The 18,829-nt window shown below is 23.9% G+C and overlaps 2 protein-coding genes across 2 annotated transcripts in view; both read right to left on the bottom strand.

Moving 5' to 3' along the window:
- Positions 1 to 4,736: 4,736 nt before the first annotated feature.
- LOC129615029 (mucin-5AC-like) lies at positions 4,737 to 8,214 on the bottom strand. Its single transcript, XM_055530073.1, has one exon. It carries the CDS (start codon positions 8,202 to 8,204, stop codon positions 6,042 to 6,044), a length of 2,163 nt encoding a protein of 720 aa, XP_055386048.1. The 5' UTR covers positions 8,205 to 8,214; the 3' UTR covers positions 4,737 to 6,041.
- A 3-nt stretch (positions 8,215 to 8,217) lies between these two features.
- LOC129615030 (UPF0047 protein YjbQ) overlaps positions 8,218 to 18,829 on the bottom strand; it is a 46,737-nt gene continuing 36,125 nt past the window's right edge. The window contains exons 2-4 of the mRNA XM_055530075.1: positions 9,192 to 9,246; positions 8,667 to 8,748; positions 8,218 to 8,594 (exon numbers count right to left, since the gene is read on the bottom strand). Of these exons, the coding sequence (XP_055386050.1) occupies positions 8,379 to 8,594; positions 8,667 to 8,748; positions 9,192 to 9,246 (353 nt within the window). The 3' untranslated portion in view covers positions 8,218 to 8,378. The remainder of the gene's footprint in view (positions 8,595 to 8,666; positions 8,749 to 9,191; positions 9,247 to 18,829) is intronic.

Below are 18,829 nucleotides of genomic sequence, written 5' to 3'. Positions count from 1 at the left end.
AAATTATCCTACTTTTTTTTGTATTTTCAAAATTTCAATATTATCGAAACTTAATAATAATTATAAAAAATAAAAAATGTGTATATAATTCGTTTTTATAATTGAATTAACAAAAAATTATTATAGCAGATTCTTTAACAATATTCAAAAATGTACAGAAAAGTAGTTAATTATTTCGACACAAAAAATAATTACTGTAAGAAAAATCAATTTTATACTTTAGTAGAATTGATAATAAAAACAAATTTCTAGTGTTACTCATATTAAAAAAAAATATTTAAATTAAAGAATTTATTTTTTTTAAATCTAAATAACAATAAAAATGTAATCAAAAGAATATAAATAACAAGAACCATTGAATATCTAACATTAAATCTAATAAGTTTTGTGTCGAAAAACTTTGGGTCGAAATAAGTTTCACTTCTTTCATAGTCGTGTTTTTTTGTTAACTTTCATAAGTGAATTTTTTTCTAAAATAAAGACTGAGTAAAATAAAAAAAATTGACTATATAATATTAATAACGTTCAAGTGAAATAAATTATAATATTCTAAATCTTGTTAATTATGTGTGATTGTTTTTATTTAATTTTTAGTCAATTTATCAATTTTAATAAAATATATTTTTTAACGAAATCATTTATCGTACTTTAGATATTTAATGTGTAGATATACAAAAATTATTAAAAAAAAATAGAAATTTAAAATTAAATATTAATGAAATTTTTTTTATTGGTTTGTTTTTCACTATCAGGTTTACTTTTCAATTAACAGAGTTTCTCATTTTGTTTTTTTTTTTTGTGATAACAAAAGATTATTATTTAATATGTACTTATATAATTTATTTCTTTTTATAATAATTATTGAAATATTTTTAACGAATAAATAACAAATTTTATTTCAACATATTATATTTTTCATTTTTCAATTTTCATAATATATGAATATTTTTTTATTTTATATAATTAACAATATTTTTGACAATTTATTGTGTCATAATAAATTTAATTTAATAAAATAAAACAAAAAATATGTAGTTGTTGTATAAATAAATTAACTTTTAATATACTTAGTATTGTTGGAATTTAAAATATTACCAAAAACAAAACTTTCAATAAATTGTATAAATACTATTACACTTATAAATACTTATAACCTTTATGTACAATAAATTAAAAGAAAATAAATAGTTGTTATTGTTGAAACTTTTGTAAGAAATTAAAATTAAATAATTATTTTTGCTTTTTTCCAAACGAATGTTTAACATTACATCAATATTTTTTTAAGTAGGTTATTTGGAAATTAATTTACAAAAGGTAAATGTATAGTTAAATTACTTAAAGCGTAGAAAATTTTCTTTTTTTTTTTTGGTTTTTTGTTTTTGGTCATTATGCAAAAATGATTAATTTGTAAATTTTTCTACAATAATAGATTTAAAACAATTTTTAATTATTTAATAATAACTATTTAACAAAAAAAAAATAAAGACACAGGGAATCATTAAGTTTTAATAATTTTCTATTTGTTTCAAAAAGTTTTTATTTGAAAAACTTTTTTTTTTCTGTTAAATATTACAATAATAACTTGTTAATTGTTAAAAATTTTTTTTAATTAGGTACGAACTTTTGTTTTTAAAATTTCAATAAATATTTGAAATATTGCAACTGTGACATATTTTAGTTTATTAGTTTATTGGTGATAGTTTTAATTTTACTACTTATCTTAATTTTTCATCTTTTTTTTAAATTGATTTTAAGCAAAACAAAAGAATGGTAGAGTAGAACATTGTTTTTTTAATAGTAACTTAAAATATCAAAAAAAGGCAGATTATAAAATAAACATCATTATACATAGTATGTAACAAAATATTGTATATAAGAGAAATTATGTGTAATATAATAAATATAATAAAGCATGCAGTAGTATATAAAATGTGTTAATAAATAGTATTGAAAAAAAGTCAACCTTAATACAAAGATCAACATTTTATTCATCAAATAAAATTTCAAAAACATAGGCTTTAACTAAATTTTCTATATAAACAAATTTATTTTAAACTTTTAAGTAAAATTTATTTCTTTAAATACGTTCATTTTAAAAAAAAACTTATAATATAAATTTTAATTGATATATTTTAAGCAGAAAATTTGTAACAATGATTAAAATTTGTAACAATTCTGTAAAAGAAATGTACGCAATTTCCTTAGTACAAAAAATATCAATTTCATACAAATGATTTTAATACATGAAATAAGTTAAAATAATTTTAATCATTTTTTAAAAAAAACACATCATTAAAAGAATGTTGCGCGTATTATTTTATAAATCATAATAAAGAATTTTGATAGAACCTCTAATTTAAATATCGAAAAATATTTCATTTGATTTACATATTTTAGTTTAAAAAAATTAAAATTAATTTTGTGATTTAAAATGGGTTTTTTTAAACGAAAATTAATAATCTATTTAAATAAAGTAAAAACATAAATATATAACATTAGTTGATTTTATAAAATATGTACTATGAGAAAATATAAAGATGTTGTTATATTTAATTAAGACGTTTAAAATTATAATAGCTTTGAGCACCAAATCAATTAATTTAAATATTATTCGAATATATACAAATATATTTTTTACTCATATTATGTACACAAATTTCTTATTAATATCTCTTACATTACTTCGAAGACTAAAAATATATGTTTTCTAATTTTGAATTCTTTTTAAACTTATTTTTTTCGTAATATTTACCTAGGAACCAGGCAGGATTCAATTAACGCACTATATAATTCAAATTTAAACATTTAAAAATAATTCGCAATAATTGTTTATTTATTCGGAAATTAAAATGAAAATAGCAAAAAAAAAAAAAATGTGAAATACAAAAATTTTCTGCACTTATCTTTATATTTTATTTTTATACCATTTATCATATCCAAACTCTTAGTGAACTTTATTTAAACCAGTTGTGTACTAAGTATTGAATGGAGTTTGAAAATAAATTTGATTATAAATTCCTTCTCACAATTTTGCTTTTGAATATTGGAATAACAAATTACAAAAAACGAAAACAAAATAAGAAAATTTATAGTTTTTTTATTATTATGATATGATACTGGTTTATATTTCGAATAAATTTTAACCAATCAAATATTTTAAAATTAAATTATTAACAACTATTTCAAATTACTATTAAGCGGTTTTTTTCTCATCAAAGTTAAAAACTAACACAAAAAATTAATATAAAATATAATTTTATATTATAATTTTTATATGCTGATACTATTTATATAAAATTTTGTTACTGCAAAAGTTAAATTGGACTGATTGCATCTCAGGAACTTTATATTTATTTAAATATATATTATTATTTATATAGATTTACATTATAGTGATTGCATAAAATTAGAACATACGTTACATTCATACATATTCAAAGGACTTGGTGCTCAACAATATTCACTAAACTCTTGGTTTGCTTTTGTTTTTTTTTGTTGTGTTCACAATTTTCTTATTTAATTTATTTAAACTTATTTAAATTATTATGTAATATTTACAATTCCTTAAAATTCTTTTTCCATGTTATTTACAGTTAAAGCAAATTATCAAGATATTAAAATAATACAAAAAAACATAAGGCTGCATGTGTAAAATATATATGTCTTTTGAACAGAATGCTTGCAAAAAAATTTATACGTATACACTTATAATTTATAAATACATTTATACATATATATTTTTTTCTTTTGCTAAAAACTAGTTGAGGAAGAAAAACTGAAAATGTAATAAAAAAATAACGAAACAAATAAAGAAAATGCTTTTTGTTTATTTTGATTTTTTTTTTTATTCAACTTCACTTTTTTTTTAAATTTTATAATTTTTTATGTTAATTTTTTAAGTTTTTTCTTTACTTTCTATTTTCAAGTAGTATTTTTTAAATAATATTTATGTATTTTAATTTTTCACTCTGAAAAATTAAAATATTCATCTTATATTAAGAGTTGATTTTCAACTGAAGCTTTTTTTATAAATTAAACAAAAACCAAAGGAAACGGAAATGCTTTAGAAATGAGTAAATCCCGCTATTCAAAAAATTCATTGTAAGCTTTTAAAATAGAAACGCGTTTCACTAAATTTGTGAGAATCAATCGAAAATTATTATATTTAAATGAAAAATCTAATATAAAGCTCTGAATATCAACCCTTATAAATGTTTAACAATTTCAACTTGGAAACAAAAACAGAAAAATAATAATAGTAATATTTAAAAATTCAATAAATGGTGTATAAAAGGTAAGACATACAAATAAAAAAGAAATAACAAAACGAAAATTTTTAAATTAACAAAGCCGGAGTAATATGCTATTATATAAAAGATCATATCATATTTCGTTATTAATGATGCTTATGAATAATATTTTAATAATATTAAAATTATTTACTTCAGTTTAAAATTATATACTAAATTAAAATTAGATCGTAATAGCGATCTAATATTTTCAATGTCCTGTTCTAAAGAATAAATCTTAGATGTGAAGTCTTACATGACGAAAAAATTTAGGACAGCAATAGTTATTTTTTTTATAATCGACACTTTTAATATAATGTGTATATATAAATGATACATATGTGGAAAAATAATTATCCACTAAAAATATTTTAATAAGTTTCATGAGAAACAATTTTCAATATTGAAATATTATTATAAATCTATTTTTTTTTATTTTGCTATCTTGTGCTTTTCAATTTGATAAACTTATATTTAGTTTAAATATGAAACTTATATTATTTTTTTTTTAAAGTTGTATTATTTTATATTTTACATAACATTAATTAAATAAAAATAAGTAACATTATTTAAATTGCATATAAGATGTACATTATATGAAGACTTAAACATTAACGTGCAAATTCAAAATGCAATAAAATAAAAATAAATGAAACATAAAAATATAATTTTTCCTATAATCAAAGCAATTATTAAAAAATTTATGTAAAATGTGCTTTATTAAATGTGAACGGTTTAAAATCAACTGCTTTTGTTCAGTGCTAAATTATGATATTATGATTTAATTTTATTTTAATAATTTTATTTAAATAATAATAAACTTTAGTAGCAAAGAAATTAAATATTTCACCTCTAATAACGAAAATATTATTAGCAACAAACTTAATTTTGACATATTCATAAATATTTATTGTTAATTATTTTAAAAGTTCAATTATTGCAATTAATTGAAAAGAAATAATTTCAATAAATTCTTTAAGAAAATGATATGAAATTTATATATATGCATATACATATAAAATTTCTGGACCCTAAAAATTCCAATTAAATTTATAGTTTTTACAAATATTTTCGATATTTTAATTTAAATACACACTATTGCTGTTCCTACATCATAAGCTTTGAATATTTTCAATAATATTGTTTGAATTTTGATAGTTTTTTGTTTCTTCAAACTAAACAAAGTAACAGGTGCCCGACTTTGGGTTAATCGTGGTTAAACCATTTATATAAAACAAAAATAATAGATTAAACAATCGAATATTAATTAAAAAATAATTAAATGTTTCATAAACTTTAACAATATTAAAGGTTCATACATTTTCTTATTTAACGTTATTACTAATATCATAATTCGTTACAGTTTTCATTTTCATGTTTTTATATAAATTATAGCTGTTCTATAATATTATTTTATACATATTGTAATATTTTATTCCCTACGTACCATATAACTTCTCTCACTTTTATTCTCAAATTTTTTTTTTTTGTTAGAATTATACTTAAAATCTAAATCTGCTTTTTTGACCCATAAAAAAAAAGTTTTATATTTAATTCATATTGATTCTATAAAATTAAATTACAATGTTAATTATTTTGTCATATAAAATCTTATGATTAAATTCAATTTCTTAAAAAATAAAATATAAACGAAAAAATTAAAGACAAAATCGTAAAATAAAAATTATTCTGAAATAATTAATTAATTACCGAAAACCTATTATATTATTATTTAAATTTTCATTAATGTTGTCAAACTGCATCTCCATGCGCAGATAAATTACTAATATTTTTATTAGTCGCAGATGCTACCGTTGCACTGCTACTATTACTACTATTATTACTATTATTACCCGTTCCATTATTACTATTATTATTACTATAATTACTATTACCAGCTACTGTAGTTGTTGTAGCTACAGAACCATTTCCACTTAATATTGTTGTCATGTTAGACTGGCTTGTAACAACAATTGTTGGACTTGAATTAACCACAGTTGTGGCAACATTTGTTGTTGCACATGTTGTTGTACCTATATTAACTACATTATTAGCACCATTAGAAGCTGATGATGTTGATGATGAAGCCGTGACTGTGGCAGCTGCAGTAGCAGCAGCGGCCGCCGCAGCTGCAGCTGAATTTGAGTTACGACGTTCGCGCCAACGGTCTAATGGTGTGTAACAACATTTGAAAAATGATGATGTTTTAGTTGTTTCATCTTGTATCATATAACTGTTGCTAATAGAAATTGATGTGGTGATACCTTGTTGGAATCCTGCACTAGCACCAGTATTCTTTGAATGAGATTTTGAACGTTTATTTAAACTATTATTACTTGCTGTTGTTGCATTACTACTACTACCGCTACTTGTTGTTGGACTATCACAACATCTTAATATTTCAGTTTGTATTACATCACCTGACATACGTGTTGTAGTGCTATAAACAACAGTAGTTACTGCACCTGGAGGTTGGGGTTTTGTAGTTGTCGGACTTTCACCTCCAGAGCCGCCCGTTGAACGATGCTGTTGTTGTTTTTTTGTAAAACTACTTGTTGTTGTATAACGAAATTCATGGCTATGATGATGGCCATGAACTGATTTATGCTTTTCTGAGCCTCCACCATAATGTGGTGATGTTGTGGCAGTGGTAATTTGTGTCTGTTGTTTTTGATTAGTTGTTGTGGTTGGTGATAGCACGGATGTTGGTGTCGTTATATCGGCAGCTGCGCATGTAGTTGTGGTTGTGGTTGTCGTTGTAATAGTAGTTATAGGTTCCTTACAGGAGCTACTTGAACTTAACTCAATTTCAAAAACTGTTTTTTGTTTACTAGAATTATGGCAGGACTTAATTGTTGATTTTTGCCTATAGGTTGGGTATTTGAATTTTTGCTTATCGGCTTTATTAGTTGTAGTAGTTGTTATAGTAGTCTTGATTTCTTCTAATTTTGATGGTGTTGTTACTGTTGCTTCTGTTGTAATAGATTGCGGTAGTAACTGTGGTTGTTTTTGTGTTTGTAACTTTTGTGGTTTAATTGTAGTTGTAGTTGGTTGTGATACAACCGATGATGATGAAATTGATGATAAAGAGGATGTGGATGGTGTTTTTTTAACTATTTTTGAAGTTGTTACAGAAGTTGATGATGATGGTATAGCCTGTATTGTTGGTGTTTTTAATAATAATGATGACGATGATATCGATGGCGTTTTTTGTTGCGCTATTGTTGTTAACGGTAATGTATTTGACAACATAGATGCATTAGATATATTAGTATTTTTTATATCAACAATTGCTATTTCTTCTATATCACTAAAACTATTTAATTGTTTCAACAAATAATGCACATCATTTCGTTTTGTTTGATTATCGTTTGAAATTTTATTTAAATTTATTGATAAATTACTATCTGTATTATTATATAAATTTTCCATATTACCGCTAAATTTTCTATCAAACTGTTTTACGTCATTAGCTAATTTTTTATTAATAGTAGGTGTCGTAGTCGTAGTTATACTTAAACGAGGTTGAACTGTACAAATGCTACTTTTTATTAACGACGGACCGGCAGCTAATGATATTTGTTTTGATAATAATGCCGAAGATAATGATGATGTTGTTGGACTATTATAATTATTATAATAGTTGTAGTAATTTGTTGTCGGCATTGTTTCATCAATAATTTTATTAAACTTAGCTAAAGCTGTGGAAGTTGATGGAGATGGTGAGCCATCATCACAAATTGCACCACTAATAGCATTTAAACGATCATCAATTCTTGGCGTTTGAACGTGTGATGGAGGTTCAATTGTTGCTGTTGTAACAAACATTGATGATCCAGTATTAGCGGCTGTTGCTGCAGCTGCCAATGTTGTTAATAATAAACGATCATTTTTAGCTGAAATAGAGGTTGTCATTGCTGTTGCAGCTGCTGTTAATGCTGCAGTCACATAATTATGATGAGCTTTAGCACCAGAAGATAAAACTATTGATCTTGTTGCGGCTGTTGTTGTTAATGTTGACGAAATGATGTCTGCATTATTGTCGCTCCCCCGCGATTACCGAGAATCGCGGGCGGAGCGGGGCCTTCCCTAACTGGATGTAGAAGCGATTGGAGATACAGGTGATAGTGGACTACGAGCTGAATCACGTGGACAACCAGATAATGTTATTACTAATTTTCTAGAACCAGCATGATCACGATGCTCACATAACCATACACCTTGCCAAGTGCCTAATGATAATTTACCATCTGTTATTGGGATTGTCAATGAGCTGCCTAAAAAGCATGCTTTCACATGCGCTGGCTAAAATTATAAAGATATTATATTATTATATTTTCTTTTCAAATAGAATGAAAATTATAAAAAAAAAGTCACCATATCATCGGGTCCTTCACATGAATGCCTGTATGGCAAACCTTCTGGAACTATTTTATTTAACATCATTTCCATATCATCCCTAAAAAAATTATGCATTATTTATTTTTTCTTATTTAGTAACAATTTTAAACATTTAGAAAACACAATTTTTGAGAAAATTTTACTAAAATAATGAAAAAAATCCAAATAACTCAAGTTGAGAGTGTTCGGGTACTGTTGATTGAGATTATTTAAACACTTATAAACCCAGCTTATAATTATAGAATAATTATAAATTTATTATATAATGAATTTCATTCATATTTTGTATATATTTTTTTTTAATGAATCGAAAATAAGTGGCCCGATTTAAATTGCAAATTTGAAAAATTACCAAGAAAAAAAATCGTATAAAATATGAAAAATACTCGTAATGTATGTACGCATGTTTCTTCTACTTTTCTCAAATAAGATTTTTTGGTTAAAATAAAAGAGTTGAAAATTTTATTTTCAATCACCTTGAATTAATTTAATAAAATTTACCTTACATCTGGATCCCAACTTTCGTTTAACGCTAAACTCGCTGATGTGTGTAAAACTGCAACAAATAAAAATAATAAAATATTAATTTTATATTCATTAAAAAGTGTTTTTTTTTCAAGTTTTTAATCGAAACAAAAATAAACAATCAAGTTTTTCAACGAAATGTAACATTAAAGTTTTCAGTATTGCTTTAGGAACAAATTAGCTTTAATTTTAAAGTCCTTTCAAACTCAACAATTTTTTAAATATCTTTTCTAACTGTTCTTGCTATATTAGTTTTAATTCAAGGAATTTATTCAAAAAGGATAGAAGTAAAATATTGAATCGATATGGAAATTTATTTACTATAAAAATCGAGTGAAAATTTGTCGGCGTATTTTTTATTAGTGTGACTGCAAGACTGTTAATTGAGACTTTTAATTCTCTGCAAGGCTGTTAATTGAGACTATTAAAATTCTTTTATAAAATTATTTCATAAAATTTTAATATAAATATTTTTTTTGTGTTATAAACAATTAGAATTTCGACCCCTCGTATACATATCATATTATATTATTACACTATGTGTTAATATAATTATTATAACAAGACATAATAATTGTAATATTTATATATTATATACTTATATGTGTATATATATGAAATATAAGATACTAACTAAATAAAATTTATTACACAAACTATAAAATACTTTGTTATTATATTATTATGATTTGTTATACACAATATATCGACATAATTGCCATTTTATTATAAATACTTATAAAACAAATTAATTAGACATTCGAGAAAAAGTATATTATATAACATTGTGTCTAGGGAATTAAAATTATTTAATAAAAATTTAAATTTAATTAATCGACAAAAAGATCAGAAAATGCTTACATAAGAATTCAATTTTTAGGTTATTAAAGGACCACAATAAAAAAAAAAAATTAAATATACTGTGTTGGTTGAATTTTCACCACAATATAAAGCATAAAGTTCTGCTAATGCAATAATATTTTGACAAAAATATCAATCGCAAGCAATAAATTATCGGTATGTTATATTCAATAACGTAAAATATATTTACAGCAGCTGCAAAATTTCTTTAAAATAAGTACCAATAACCAAGTGCCATGAGTAGACGAACTTTACTGAAGTGTTCCCTCACAAGTATCGAACAGCAAAACCATTTAAAGAAGTACGGAATTTTAATGTAATTTGATAGTTTTCAAAAATAAATCACACACTTATAAATATGTTAAGCATTTTTGAAATTTTGTAAACGCAGAAAGGCAGCGGCTTGCTTCCCCTAGCGCGGTATACTATAATCAAACTTTAGAAAAACAAAATGGTCGTTAAAATTTACCGTTATCTAAAATCCTTTTTTCCAAATTTTTGATGTCGTTTTCCTTCTAGACCCCAGCTTGTAGAAGTTTGAAATTTAGGGGCTTTTAAACATTAACAAATAGTTCATTTCGTCAGAAGAAAATTTTTTTCCATCTCCACCCCCTCTCAAGTTATCGACACTTGAAATTTGTAAAATTTGAACTTTTGACACCCTATATTTCCGAAACCGCAAGCTTTTTCAAATTTCTATAAACGCAAAAAGTTAACGGTAAACTCCATGACATTAAAAAATATAATTATTTTTCTTAACTCGAGCATTATGTTTACCCCACTTTATATTAATTTTTGCTTTATTTCAAAGACTGCATATATGCATCATCCTAAATATATGCAATCCTAGAAATAGTTTTGTATAAGAATGAAAGTAATTGTGATAGTGTGTTAGTTATACATAGACTGTATTAAAAAGCAGAATTTTCACTTGTTGAAGGGAAAAGTGCTACAATACAAACCATTGGTTTGACCCAACTTTATTTGTTAATATTTTTTATGTTCTATATTTAAAGAGGAATTTTATTTCGATATTTTTGATTTGTATTTTTACGATCTTAAGTTTGAAATTTTTTGTTTAAATACTTATCTTCTGGTCTTCATCAAGGCAAGTCTTCATAAGGGTGAATCAATTAATTAACTATTTAATTATTAATTTTTAATTGCCAAAATATTCAATTATGATTTACAATTTAAAATTTTTCAAAATATGAAATTTATCGGAGTGTTTATAGTGAATAACTTGTATGTTTTTTTAAATATCGTCCAAATAAAACTTGTATTTATATACATTGTATGTTTGTGTGTATTGTAAATATGACTAATATTATATTTTAATCTGATAGTCAAAATATTACTACTATAAAAACATGTACAAGTGCAACAAATCAAAAAACAAATTTTAAAGTGGTTTATTAACATCTTATCACATTTAAATATTTATGTATGATACATAGAGTGTTTCATATAGTTGTACATAGACATATACTAACGTGTAGATCTTCGTTTTTGTTTTTGGTAACCTTGGCTCTTTGCTCTTTTAAGATAAATCTTTGTTAGTAAGGAAAATAATAGTACCGCACTTTTAGAGCTTTTTTGCAACCGACTTAGAAGGCAGATGCTCCTAAACGGAAATTTCTTTTGGGCTGACTTTATTAAAAGTTGACTATAACTTTGATTGTGTAAGATAAAATGGGTGATTTATATATGCGCAAGAAAGATGGTAACCAAAACCATTTAAAAAATTTATTTTTGGAAATCATTGAATTTTCTAAGAATTAATTCACATTTATTTCATAAAACATAACAGCTCAAAGCTATTACTAAACTTAAAAACGCAAGTTTGGCGTTCTTTATCTTGCAATAAAATACTGTTAGAGTTAGAAAATTTTGCCATTACGATCGACGCCTGACAAATTTTTTCTTTACTTACGAAGATCTGCACGCTGATAGAAGTCAATGCACCATTACAATGCACACTCTGTCGTGAAGTTGTTAACCAAACATCTAATGGCTCAAGAAACATCTAAAAATCAAGAAAATTATATTAAAAAAGAACAAATAACAAGATAAAATAAGAACATTTATGCTTGAGGTATATAAAATTCTATTTGAAAAATAGAACGGAAAAACTGCATTGATAGAAGGCATTTGTAAATTTATGCACATACAAACTTATACTTTGATTTTATTATAATTGGTATGTGTATTATGTAAAAAATTGTTTTTATAACAGATGTTTATGGTAGATGTTATCTGTTTTAAAATAGTAGATTTAGATGACCACAACAGTGTGACAATATTTAGCTATTATTAGCTAAATATTATCACACTGTTCAAAAATATTAAACACATATATGGGAAATTCAGTACATTGCTACGCTATTCCATATGGTTATATTGTATTAATTTCTCATTACAAAATAAATTCTATGATTGCTTATTTCAATATAATCATTTAATTTCTTTATAACGCTCATAAAATTAATTTAATTACTATTTAATTACTTAGCATAAATTAAGTAAAATATTGATAAATTAAGTACTATATACAGTTTACTTTTATAGTCACTAAGATATGGCAATTTTATTAGAAACAAGATAAAAAATATAATTTTGAAAACACCTCCTTTGAACATTTCATTGATAGTAATAAGTATTAAAAAAATAAACAAATTGTATCTCCCAACACACAAGACCGTGTTCAAACGAAATAAACAGAAGATGCACGACCGTTGCCTAAAATTTTTTGCTTCGTACTTTTGTCAAATATTTACCAACTTCTTGAACAACACTATTATTTTACATTTTTTAATTATGATGAATTTTAATATTTATTTTAATAGTATAAATTTCGATTGTTTTATTTATCATTAAGTATTTTGAACAACATACGCCTTAATGTATGCAATTTTTTGTAAATAACAAAATTTCTTTAAATTCTATTTAAATTAAATTTCTTTTTGAGAAATTTCAATCTTATTGATTATAATAAATTTAAATAAACGCAAAATAACTAATCGAAAAAAAAAATTGTGAATTATGAATGCTTTATTTTTATAAAATGCAGCTAAGTGTAATATCATTTATTTATAAAATTTTATGCAGCAAGCATACAAAATATGTTGCAACATTAAAAAAAGCATGTTAATAAATAACAACAACAACAAAAAAATATCTTAATAATGCATAGATCAATTACATATTAAATCTTTTTGCATACCAAAAATTTGCATATACATAACAATGCATGAATGTATAATGAACAAATTATTAAAAAAATATAAAACTAATGTTGAAAGTAATAACAACAGTTAAGAAAAAATATACATCGTATTTTACGCCATCTATATTTCCTATACAGCTATAAATGGCACAAAACATACTTTATAATATAATGAAATTATTTAGAAATATACATACATACATACATATTTACATATTAGCAAATTATAATTTGCTCATATAAATTATGTAAGTATATTTTAAATCATATACATATATAGTACCTATATACAATATACATACATATACATAAAAATTATAAGGTTTATAAACACACAAAACAATGAAAATATTTCCGTTTTGATAATTTCGCCCCAGACACGAATTAAATTCAATGAATTAATTTGTATATTCTTTCTCTTTTAAATGCAAAAAAAAGCAAGAAAAAAAAACTAAAACCAAAATTACAATAGTTAAAAAAAAAAGAGTAAAAAGTATAGAAAACCAGAATAATAAGAAAGAGAAATAAAAAAAAAACATAGAACATATTACTTTTTTTTTGTTTTTAGTTTAGTTTACAAAATTTTTTACTTTTACATTATTATATAATAATGTAAATTCAAATGTTAATGTTACATGTTGTGTTAAATGGAAAAAATGTACACATATATTTATTTATGCCGATCCCACCCAACCCTAGGCTCTTATTCCATATCGCACATTTAAAAAGAAAAATACTTATTGTGGCATAATAGAATTCATGGGTTATTCTTTTTTTTTTCCATTTCTAATCTCCTTTTTTCATTACATAGCTATATATATTATATATATATATATATATATATATATATATATATATATATATATATATATATATATATATATATATATATATATATATATATATATATGTAATTTTCTATAAATTTATTATTTATGTAAGTACTTTATTTTTTAAATTTAATTTATATAAGTATACATGAGTATATGTAAATAATTATGCATTTATGTAGATACATGCATATACATAATATGTATGTGTGTACTTGATTTGCATAAAATTTCTAATTATTTTTTTTTTAATTTTATATAAGTACATGTATATACATATACGTGTACATAAATGCTTGTAAATTAAAGATTTGTATGTTACAGAAAATATATTTTCCATGAAAGTTATTACTTTTCCCTTAAATTTTGCATGTATTTTCCTAAAATTTTTTGTGTTTTTTTTTTTTTGTAAATAAATATTAATATGTGTATGTATATTGTAGTTACAATTTACTTAATATAGTTTTAAATTTTAGTTTTAAATTAGTTTTTTTTTGTTTGTGCGAATATCGGCTTAGGTATTCATTCGTAAAAATAAATTAGAGTAAGTAATAATTTAGTTAGTTATTATGTAAGTAGACCTGACATCATCCTTTAAAATTAATAATAATACTACAGAATAATAATGTATTATTGTATGAGGGCATTACTTTTATATTATAATCTGTTAAATTGTTTTGAGCTCTAATTTTGTAGTAATATTTAAAATATGGCTGTAAAAAATTTTAGAAAAACGAAAAATCTATTATTCTTAAAGAAGTAGATAAGCTTTGCGTTGTCGATGGAACAAACAAAAAAAAAAAAAAAAACAAATTTCTGGCCCATCGTGGGCTGTGAGGCTGAGAAGAAGAAGAAGAAACAAATTTCTAGCCCATCATGGGCTGTGAGGCTGAGAAGAAGAAGAAGAAACAAATTTCTAGTCCATCATGGGCTGTGAGGCTGAGAAGAAGAAGAAGAAACAAATTTCTGGCCCATCTTGGGCTGTGAGGCTGAGAAGAAGAAGAAGAAACAAATTTCTGGCCCATCGTGGGCTGTGAGGCTGAGAAGAAGAAGAAGAAACAAATTTCTGGCCCATCGTGGGCTGTGAGGCTGAAAAGAAGAAGAAGAGACAAATTTCTATCACTTTTAAAAAGATAATACCTATCTTTTATCGTTTAATTGTAATCCCCTTTAATTAAAATTAAACCACATCAAAAATTCAATAAAAAATCGACCAAAAAATTAAAATTTTAGTTTTTTTTTTTTTTGCGAATTTACTATTTTGAATTTGATTACGTAAGTAGAATATTTCGATGCTATCAGTACAATAGAATATGTTTGTTATTATTTCAAACCGCATTGCATACTATAAGGGAGGTTGGCATCAAATTTTGCAAAATTAGATTTTGATGGAAACACACTTCTCCATGATAGGGAAGCACAAATAAACTATTTTTAGAGAGTTGTTACGCTTCCGGTCTGTCAGTCTCTAAGAGGACGTGTGTATCCCAGTATAACTCAATCGAATATTTTTATGAAATTTTATATTTGATATTTCATTTTGGCTATGAATTTATCAGCTTTTTCCATATTACATTTTTCGAATTCGATTTTACATTTTTGCGCATATAAGGAGGAGTAATCAACTAATTTCCTTGAAATTTAATATTTGAGTTTCTACCGAAGCAAACAGGTGATCGTTTCAAGGAGCTCGGATGGCACAAAACGAAACTCTGTTAAAAGCCGAATTTATATTTTTCTAGGTATGTTAAATAAAAACTTGCTTAAATTTTGAAAGGCATTTTTATTATGACACTTACTTTCACTAAAATAGAGAATATCCATTGTGGTCGGTCATGTGCTAATTATAATAGATTTTTTACATTGAACAGTTGAAAAATTTCGTTTTATTACACAAATTATTTAAAATTAAACTGCATTTTCATAATGATTTTTTCGCTTAATTGAATCAAAAATTGTACATTTTTCTTCTCTCAATTAGTCGAGAAGAACATGTATAGGAAAATATCAAATTTGATCAATATATTTTATTTTTTTACAAAAACAAACTCTTTTAACAAATTCAGTTATATGTGAACTATTTCTAATATTTATTAGTTTGAGAAAAATTAAAAAAAATACTGTTTTTACATATATTAGCTATAAGTTCAAATACATACATATATACACATTTACAAATATTAAAGCGCACTACTTCTTTATTAAAAAAAAAAGAACAACAAATTAATAATTCACTATTGTTACCATAATGAAAAATTAAAAACAAAACCCAAAATAAATAAATATGAAATGAAGTGTTAATTAAACTTCAGGGATAAAAAAAATATTCTTTTTTTGATAAACGATATTTCATCTTTTATTTGGCCACGACATTATTGTTTCATCGAGAAAAAAAAAAAAAACAAAAAACGAGAAAATTAATAAACACATAAAACTTATTATTTTGTTTTATTTTATTTTTCTTATAAATAAGTATAAGTACATTGTTAAATTTTAGTGGGACCTGATAAAAACAACCTCATTTATATTGCGGATTTTCAATTTTTTGTTTTTGTTTCTATTTTTTTTTTAATATTTAAAATTTTTTAGTAGCAAAATTTTTCCCGCTTTTTCTCCTCAGAAACCCCTTTATCCTTTTGAACGTTTGTATACAAAAAATACAAATTATACATACAGGGTATCTGAAAAGTTCCCGTACTTTTTTTTAAATTGATTAAGATTAAGAAATCTTCTTGATTAAGAAATCAACATTGTCAACTGACCAGAGACGTTTATTAGGGTAGTAATAACAAATATTCAATAAAAAACTTACCACAAGTGCTCAAAATTAGCTCAATTCGGAGTAATACATGGAGGAAGGCGCTTTGGAAAATTATTGACAATGGTCACGCGCTATTCGATGGTAATTTCATGATATAATTTGATTATATGAGGGTCTCAGAAGCAGAGTGGCGTAAGCCACAAATAAAGAAATTTTTTTTTTTGCTGCAATCGGTTATGTACATCTTCTAGAATCAGTGATATTAGTTTCTCGTTTCGAAATAGTTTTTTTCTTATTTATTTTTCACAAAATTACTTTTGCTTTTCTAAAAATTTTCTGATTTTTCAGAAGCAAAGTGGCATAACCCACATTGTGGCTTCGCCACTCTGCTTCTGAGCCCCTCATATAGTGACAGGACGGCCGCTACGGGGACGCTCCTATGTGTTCCACAACTCCTGGTAACGTTTTATGGTATCATAACGATTTTTTGTAACCAGTCGTCCTTAGAATCTTAGCTATCTTCATACCTGACCTGTGTAATTCTATAATAATAATGCGCTTATTATAGCGATTCATTTCTAGGTTAACAAAAAATATAGGCACAATTAACCGGTACTACGTGGGGTAAAATTGCACGACGAATGCAAATAATGAAACCAAATTGGAAAAAAAAACAGAATTATAACGAGAAAAATTAGTGTTTCCAAAAGTACGGGAACTTTTAAGACACCCTGTATTTATATACGTATGTCAGAGTGTTACATAAATAAATATATTTTGAATATAAAACTGCATATTTAAATAATAAAAATAACAGCAATCAGTAAAATATAAAAAAAGAAAATTAACTCTTTATTTGGTCGATAAATGACCAAAAAAAAATGTATGTGTGATGATACACATTCATACAATATAAGCAAAAGTTCCTTTCCTTTCAGAAAAACCCAACAAAAAAAAAAAAAACAAAAATACAAAACCAAAATTAAAACGTTGGAAAATCGTTAAAAAAATAACAATATAAATGGAAAAATATTTTTTTTTTTGTATATAAAATGTCAACAAAATATTATTATTATACAGTAGAACCAATTTTAATTAAAACCTCTGTTGAAACTTTGAAAGTTGCTATTCCGTATAATTTTTCCGTGAATTTCTTAAATTTAAAAATATCAAACCCTTAAAACGTTAATTTGCACCCTCAAACCAAAAGCTCACAAAGTTATATAAACTTCTTCAATTCTTTTTTTTATTATACATTATTTAAGCATAATTAGATTATATCTTTTGACAATTTTTTTATTTTATCTTTACAAATCGTAGAATTTACGATTAATTCTAGTCAAATTTACGATTAATTTCACTCTTAAATTCATACATTAACTGTACTGTAATATGTAAAATATGCCTCAAATGTAAGAAATAAATTTCATATTGAATTTCTTTAAAGATTCATATAATTATTTAATAATTTTCATATTAATAAAATAACGAAAATAATTGCGGAATTAAAGAAAAACTGAAAAATTAAGTGAATGCAATAAAATTAAATATATTTTGTAATATAAACTATTTATTACCGCCTATTCTTCTTTAGTACATCCAATACATATGAGAGTATTTATTCATACACTCTCTATTATTTATACACTCTCCTGAACTACAATTGTTTACTCAACATTTGAATTTTTATTCAAATCATTGTGAAAGAACAAAATTTGAGAAAAAAATTACCCGTCTAATATAGATGCATACGACTAGCACTCATTTAGTGCGAAATTCATATCGTAAATTTCACAATAAATAAATTTTTAAACTTTTGAATTATATAAGATTATATAATTATAAACAAATATTATATAAATCACATTATACTACAAATACAAGCACAAAAAATCATAGATTTTGTTGATAGTTATCAATTAAAACAAAAAAAAAT

The sequence above is a fragment of the Condylostylus longicornis genome, unplaced genomic scaffold, assembly GCF_029603195.1.
Source record: "Condylostylus longicornis isolate FDR11 unplaced genomic scaffold, ASM2960319v2 ptg000135l, whole genome shotgun sequence".
Classification (NCBI taxonomy): Eukaryota; Metazoa; Arthropoda; class Insecta; order Diptera; family Dolichopodidae; genus Condylostylus; species Condylostylus longicornis.
The sequence above is the reverse complement of the archived record's forward strand: the minus strand, read 5'-3'. Positions and strand labels throughout refer to the sequence as shown.